Below are 8324 nucleotides of genomic sequence, written 5' to 3'. Positions count from 1 at the left end.
AAGACGACAGAGAGTGACAGGAAGTGAAGAGTGTTTTTAGAGGAAGAATAAAAAGGAGAACATGGATCTAGATCAGCTGGATTCCTCCCAGAGGACACATGGGAACCCACAAAGTGACGACCCAGTTCAGACCTCAGACCATCAGATCCAGGACCCGGAGCAGGACCCGGTGCTGGTTTGGGCTCCCAGTGGGAGGCGTCTGATCTCTGGTCTGCTGGGTCTGAACGTGGTGCTGCTGGGAGCGGCCCTGGTGGCAGGACAGGCTTTTAACCCCGACGGCCTGAAGCACCAGGAGCCCCAGGTGTTCATGCTGCTGCTGATGGGGGTCAGTCTGGTTTGGATGCTGTGGTACCTGCTGTGGGCCAGGAAGCAGCCCGGCATCTGCCCACATAAAGACCACCACGCCGGGGGAATCACTGTCACTGGTGAGCTGCTGTGTGTTGAAATGTATAACATGATTTGTTTGCACTACATAATGAAACATTTCTCCTTCTGGTGCAGTCGTCCTCATGCTGTTTGCTGCGTTCAGTCTGCTGCTGTTTGTCTTCAGGGCTGGTTATTTGATCAGCATGAGGGAGTGTAAACCTGCTGCCACAGTTCTCTCTCCATTCATCGAGGGCTCCTTTCTCCTGCTACAGGTAATGCTGTTTATACGAACGACTTGGCTGAAACAAGAGCAGAAACCAGAACACAAATCACAGTTTTTAAAGGAACACAATGATCCTTTGTATATCAATAACTCACCTTGTGTTACACTGAATATGTTGAACTATAACCTCTGCTGGAGGGGAACACTTTAAAGAGCATGATGAGAAAAAAGCCCTGCACCAAAAAAGTGATACAAGAAATCTGTGCTCTCCACATCTTTGCTAACGTCATGGTGATACTGTGTGTTTATGACCTGGTTTAAAGGAATACTCCACACCAAAAATGATAATCACAACGAAGAATCCAAATAAAAAAATCTAAAAAAAAACGTGAGAAAATTCTTGGTGTAAAAAATTAAAGTCACAGGGGTCCATTTAACAACAGCAAAACTATATCAAAACATCCATTTACAAACTCTCACACAACTCATACAGTATAATCAACAGCCCTTTTTAGACAGGAGTTGTACAAATTTGCAGGAAAGCCCAGTCAGTCTTTTTTCAGCATTGGCAGTATAAAAACAAAATCGTGTAGCTCAGCGTGTGACATAAACAGTGACGTGGGAGGGAAGCCAGTTGCTCATCTTTACAGTGTCTGTCAGGTTTGTGTTTCCCTCTTGCTACTAGCTGCTCGCTAATTCCTGCTATCAGCTGTTTCCTGTTTATCCACCGCCAGTGGCTCGCACGTGCAGCGTCATCAACAGCTCCTCCCACAAGTCATCAACAGCCCCTCCCACAAGTCTTCAACAGCTCCTCCCACAAGTCATCAACAGCCCCTCCCACAAGTCATCAACAGCCCCTCCCACAAGTCTTCAACAGCTCCTCCCACAAGTCATCAACAGCCCCTCCCACAAGTCATCAACAGCTCCTCCCACAAGACATCAACAGCTCCTCCCACAAGTCATCAACAGCTCCTCCCACAAGACATCAACAGCTCCTCCCACAAGTCATCAACAGCTCCTCCCACAAGTCATCAACAGCTCCTCCCACAAGACATCAACAGCTCCTCCCACAAGTCTTCAACAGCTCCTCCCACAAGTCATCAACAGCCCCTCCCACAAGTCATCAACAGCCCCTCCCACAAGTCTTCAACAGCTCCTCCCACAAGTCATCAACAGCTCCTCCCACAAGACATCAACAGCTCCTCCCACAAGTCATCAACAGCTCCTCCCACAAGTCATCAACAGCTCCTCCCACAAGACATCAACAGCTCCTCCCACAAGTCATCAACAGCTCCTCCCACAAGTCATCAACAGCACCTCCCACAAGACATCAACAGCTCCTCCCACAAGTCTTCAACAGCTCCTCCCACAAGTCATCAACAGCTCCTCCCGTTGCAGAAGGCCGCCTCGGTCTGTTTAAACCAAAAAGGTTCCACCAATATGTCTACCCTACGAGGCGGAAAATTGGGCACCTCGGATCAACTCGCCAATCCGGCTCTGTGAGTCTAAACGCTCGCAGCTTGCCGGCAAAACGGCCCAACATTCGCTGAACATCTGGCAGTGTAAAAGGGACTCAAGTCTCACTGATCCAGTGGTATGCTCAGTGCTTCTCAAACAGAGAGCTCTTTCAGATGGGATACTAATCTAAAATTAAAAGTTATCGATGCTCTCCTCACTGAACACAGGAGCTGTTGGTCTACCGCTGCCTTGATCAGTTAGTTAGTGTTATTGTGTGACTTTGGTGAATCCGCAGTAACCCTTTAAAACACTAAAGTCACACAATAACACAAACAAACAGCTCCTGTGTTCAGGGAGGTAAATTATTGTTTTTGTCAGTGCAGTCTGTCTTTGATAAGAGCGTGGATATGTTTTGTCTTAAGTTCAGTTCCGGTGCTGTTTGTTTGGAGGTACTGAGCGTGGGCTGGGCGATATGTCCTGAAAATTATGACACGATATTTTTCGGCTATATCTGGATACACTATATAGATCTCAATATTTTCAGTCTCCTCGAAAGCATTTCCAATGATGTGACAAAGCTGTGGGGAAGACTTTTTTTGTTGTTGGTTTTTTCCTAGAAATTATTACCACAATGAGATGTTTGATCAATAATCATCAATAATGTGGATATAATGACTAAGTGAGTTCAGGCAAGCGTTAAAACAAATAGAAAAGTCTGGTCACTTAAGTGTATTGCAGCCTGTAAAATTAAGGAAAAAAACATTTATGTCCTATCACGATACAGTGATATCCAAAATGTAAGATGATATATAATCTCATATCTTTCTTTTTTTTTTTTTAAGATATTTTTATGGGCTTTTTGCCTTTATTGACAGGACAGAGGGTGAAATGGGGAGACAGAGAGAGAGAGAGAGTGGGGACTGACACGCAGCAAAGGGCCATTAGCCAGATTCGAACCCGCAGCCGCTGCAGCGAGGCAGTGCCTCTGTACATGGGGTGCCGGCACTATCCACTACGCTACCGACGCCCCTGTAATCTCATATCTTGATAACGATATAACATCTTCATGTTGCTAAGACCTATACTGAGCATACAGCTGGATAACTGAGACTTGGATTATACTGCACGAGTTGTGTGAGACTTTGCAAACTGATGTTTTGATATAGTTTTGCTGTTGTTAAACGTGGACCCCAATGACTTCAATTCATCAATATTTTTCTCAAGTTTTGGATTCTTCGTTCACTGTGAAGGCATGTGAGAAAAACAAGGTTTTCACCACAAATTCAACGTAACACAGGGTGAGTAATTGATATACAAATGTTCACTTTGGGGGTGAAGTGTTCCTTTAATTAACTTTTTATAACATGTAGAAATGAGTGACAAAGCCCGCCATAAGTGGAGCTCAACTCATTTTAAATTAAGTTCCAGGAGAAGTATAAACAGTGATATAATGAAAATCAAGTAAGCCTTTGTTGCTATTGTTCAACAGAGACAACTGTAAGAGGCAAATAATGGATAATGCTAAACTGTACAACAGCACAGAAACATAACAAGGACACGTGTGACTTTAAGTTACACGACATCCATCTAGATTTTACTAACATTAGGCACCATAACAGGTGTGCAAACGCAAAATTTTGATACGTGCAGCCGGTGTAAAATTTTCAAGAATTAAAGCTTACAAACCTGATCACTAGCAAGTAAATGTCCCTTAAAATAATATTAAAAATGCCTTGATAACAATCACCCTGTCAGCTAAATTCAGGATATGTGCAACAAAATATTCTTATTTCATACTGTAGGTCCACTTACCAACTTTTTTACAAGAGGTTTCAGCTGCATCTTTGGTCATCATCAGTCAGTGGAATCGGCTCGGTGACGTAATGTTTCTAAATCTAACAAACTGTTTAAATTAAAGCCTCAAATTATATAAAAATCTGCACGTTTAAGGGACAGGCTGCGAAAATAAACTTTCAATTATGAACACTATTAATGTGAAAGTTGGCAGACGAGTTCTTTGAAAAGTTTATAAGAAATTTCTTGACTGACTTCAAACTAAAATTCAAAATAACCCCTGTGACTCCGACAGGTTTTGTGTCATTATTTGTCTCCTTCAGTTTATTTTAACCCTTTTTTCCTGTAGCACTTCAACACTGTATTATGTAAAAACATCTCAATAAATCTTTAAATTCTTTCTGTTTTGTCCTCAGGCCTCGTCTTTATTATTGGATAACTGTTTATTTGTCTTTTGCAGACGTATTTACTGTGGGCTCACTCCAAAGACTGCATCCACCGACACAAGATCATCACCAGGTGCATCATCACTCCATATGTTTGTAATTTCCAGCTTCAAGTGTGTGTTGTTTTTGTACGTGTTATTTTTTAACCTTCATATTTGACTGTGTGAATATTTGCATGCTGCGTTCGACACAGGTCGGGGTTGATGATGATCCTGTCGGCCAACCTGCTGCTGTGGCTGAACGCAGTGACGGAGGACACCATCCACGAGGAGATCGAGATAGAAAAAGAAGACGGGCTTTATTTCGGCAACACGAGCTCATCTGAAGGAGACGTGTCTGATGCAGCAGGTAGATGAACCTGATGGGTGTAAATCAAACCTACCTTGTTGTGGGTTCAAGCCCAAAGAAATGAAACGCTTCTGTGTGTGAGCGGGTTTATTATTTTTCAAGTGTTTTGGCACATTGTAGACACATGACATTTACATCAATGGTTGGACGTTGAGACCAAATGCTGCTTAACAAATATCACTCCAGTCAGCCTGATGGGGGCGCTATAATTAAAGGTCAACTTTGAAACTGTGCTATGAGTCCAAGTTACACAAAAATTAGTACAGACATCCATCTATCCTCACTCAGCAAATCTGCCCCACGAACCACTTCAATCAGCCTGACGACATTTTCTACCATTTTGAATTTTTTTGAAAAATGCATTTCTGACATCTCCTAAACCGTAGGTTCGATTTGTAACAAATTTTCTTTGGATCATTGCTGAACCAAGATGGTCAAAAGTTATCAAAAGCTTGTTGCTATCTTGTTGCATTTTCAAGATACTTAGCCTACTAATGAATTTCAATCTTCACCAAATTTGCAGAAAATTCTAGCCTGGAAATCCAGACCCAGATCTAGAAAGATTTAGGGTCTGGCTATGAGTAATGCAAATGGCCCAACTCGAGGGGCGGCACCAAGCATGCATTTGAAAATATCACTGCACGCAATTGGATAACACTACGACCAATCAGAACAATACTTAGCGCTTAGCTACCAGCGGAGCTAACTGGTAGATTAGACTCTTGCCGTATCCGGTCGGCAAAACAGCAAAAACGTCCTTCTTGCAAAGGAAAGACTCGAGCGCCGTCTTCTGTTCCTCTTTTAGAGAAGAAGTCAAGTCTAACTCGTTCATTGTAGCGGCCAAAGCTGTTTCAAACAACTGGTGTTCATCCGTAGCCATCTTGCAATGTTTGCTGACTGATTCTGGACTTCGTCGTCGCAGCGCTGTCGTCATCTGTTTAGATCGCCTCTGGCCCGCCTATATCAGATACACCGATGTGATTGGTGCAGCTCGGCTCCAACGGCATGGGTAATGAGCATCATTACTGATTGCCAGAGTGACTCGCTGAGCAAATTCAAATTGTGCTCTTGCGAGAACTCTGGATTTTTATTTTTGAAGAAAGAAAGGGGACTTTGCATAACACAAATCGGACTATAATTCAGAAATTGTTTGTACAATAATTACAAAGCTAGCATAACAAAGTTGAACCATGTATGCAAACTTATTTCAAAATCGCTCAATAATGGGCAGCACCATGGCAATTTGAATATTTTTGACATCTCTGCCTAAACCAAAGGTCCCATATGTACCAGATTTTCTGTGGACCATTATCGGATAAAGCCTTTAAATAGGTATCAAAATGGACATCAAAAGCTTGTTGATATGTCATTGTGTATCTCAGCACATAAATAGACCTAACTCAACTCTACAACTGTGGGGTCAATCATTATGAAACTTGCAGGAAATGTCCACACAGGTACTTGAAACATACCCTGAAAGGTTCAGTCAAACTGACCTCTTGGGAGCACAGCAAAATGCAAAAAAAGGCACTTGGCAAAACACAAATCGAACCATAAATCAGAAATTGTTTGTACAATCATTAAAAAACTAGCATAACAATGTTGAACCATGTATGCATGTGTTTTTGGATATCTCAGCCTAAACCAAAGGTCCTATTTGTATGAAATTTTTGTACCAAATTTCAGATGAAGAGCGTGGCCGACAGAGATACAGATGTAAATGAACGAGCCTCCATTCAGCTGTCATTAAACCTGATAAACGCAGGTGTCTGAAACTGTCAAAGCTCTTGATCCTCCACAGCTTTTAACTGCTAACAATCTGTGTTGGCTTGAACCCTGAAATCGCCGCCTGCAACTAAATTATCACACACACTGATCGGCTAACACATTAAACCACTGACAGGTGAAGTCAGTAACACTGATCATCTTGTTACAATGCAATATTCTGCTGGAAAACCTTCAGTCCTGGCAGTCATGTGGACGCCAACTGACATGCACCACCCACCTGAACACCACTGCAGAGGTCCTGTGCTCATACCTGGACAGGTCGGAGGCCTCATTGTGGATCGGACTGGCTTTGACCTATCGATGCATGGACACAGGACCTCCAGGGTACCGGCATGTCCCGTGGACCCTTGATCGAATCGGCATCTGGATTATTTAGAAGCCAGATCAACGCCTTGATGGCTTTGTCACATTCCTCAGGCCATTCCTGAGCAGGTTTTATGGTGTGGCATGGCGCACTGTCCTGCTGGGGGGGCACTGCCATCAGGGAGTGGGATTGGTCTGTAATGTTGTTTGGGTGGCTGGTGCGTGCCAAGTAGCATCCACATGAACACCAGGACCGAGGGTTTCCCTGCAGAACATGTTACTCACTTCACCTGTCAGTGTTTTAATCTTGTCGCTGATCACTGTGTATTTTCTCACGTGTCTTCCTTCACGCCGTCTTTCAGGAATTCTAAATTCGACCTTCTGTCAGTGCACTGCGAGCGCAGCCTGCCTCACCTTCAGGAAAGGCTTTGAAATCCTGTTTCCCTTCAGCATGGAGTACTACCTGATGGCAGGCTGCATGATCTATGTGATGTGGAAGAACGTGGGCCGCAGGATGAGTCCAGGTCCCCACCACGTCGCTCAGAAGCTGACCTTTCGTGTCGTCTATCAAGGTGGGGTCATATGCGGCCTTGTGTTTGGCATCCTGGTGCTCATAGCGGGAGTGGCCGTCTTCATTTTCTACCAGGTCTGGGTGGGCCAGCAGCAGCTCCGCCTCACCGCCTTCCACATATTTTACGGCTACCATTTAGCCGTGATGCCCATCATGTCTCTGTGCTCGCTGGCCGGGATGCTGGTCCACAGACTGGAGATGAGGGCGAATGAATCGGGACACAACCCGACTCGCAGCCTGGATGTGCTCCTCCTGCTCGCAGCAGCTCTGGGCCAGCTCGCCCTCTCCTACTTCTCCCTGGTGGCGGCCCTGGCTTTAGGGACCGACAGCCCTCTGGGGGACCTCGACCTGTCCTACTCCCTCCTCAGCCTGCTGGAGCTCATCCTCCAGAACATCTTCATCATCGAAGGCCTCCACAGGCACCCCAACCTCCTCGCCAAGAAGAAAGACAGGCAGCGGAGCAGCATATTCAAGGTACCTGCGTTTCATGTGAATGTTCTGTAAACTGAAACGAGTCAGTGATTAAAAGGTTTTGTTTCCACAGCCCAAGAAAAAGGTTGCTGCGCCGATACAAGAGGAGAGGAAGACGGATATTTCACTGCTGGAGGGGAACACGTCAGCTGCTGCTCAAGAGCATGATGGGAAAAAACCCTGGACCAAGAGAGTGATACAAGAAATCTGTGCTTTCCTCATTCTCGCCAACATTATGGTGAACTCATGTTTTTATTATCTGATTTATACAGTAACTAATAATCAAATGATTTTTATTAATAAAGTTTCTTTTTTCTTCCTGCGTTCATGCAACACGTCCACGTTCCCTCCTCTCCCAGCTGTGGGTCATCCCTGCGTTTGGAGTCCACCCCCAGTTTGAGAACGGCCTCGGGAAACAGTTTTTCGGCTTCTCCGTCTGGTTCGTTCTGGTGAACTTGAGTCAGCCGCTCAGCGTTTTCTACAGGATGCACTCTGTGGGAGCTTTAATGGAGCTGCTCATCTCCGCGTGACGAGCAGCGGCGGCTTAACGTGACTA

At 44.7% G+C, this 8324-nt stretch overlaps 1 protein-coding gene across 1 annotated transcript; it reads left to right on the top strand.

Moving 5' to 3' along the window:
• Positions 1–54: 54 nt before the first annotated feature.
• On the top strand, positions 55–8298 carry LOC125880652 (proton channel OTOP3-like). The gene is made up of 7 exons (XM_049563326.1): positions 55–425; positions 502–638; positions 4302–4360; positions 4481–4635; positions 7089–7771; positions 7842–8006; positions 8128–8298. The coding sequence occupies exons 1-7, from the start codon at positions 62–64 to the stop codon at positions 8296–8298; spliced, it is 1734 nt and encodes a 577-aa protein (XP_049419283.1). The 5' UTR covers positions 55–61.
• The last annotated feature ends 26 nt before the right edge of the window (positions 8299–8324 follow it).

Source organism: Epinephelus fuscoguttatus, linkage group LG20 (assembly GCF_011397635.1).
Source record: "Epinephelus fuscoguttatus linkage group LG20, E.fuscoguttatus.final_Chr_v1".
Taxonomy (NCBI): domain Eukaryota; kingdom Metazoa; phylum Chordata; class Actinopteri; order Perciformes; family Serranidae; genus Epinephelus; species Epinephelus fuscoguttatus.
Note: the sequence above shows the minus strand (reverse complement) of the source record. Positions and strands in the feature narration are given on the sequence as shown.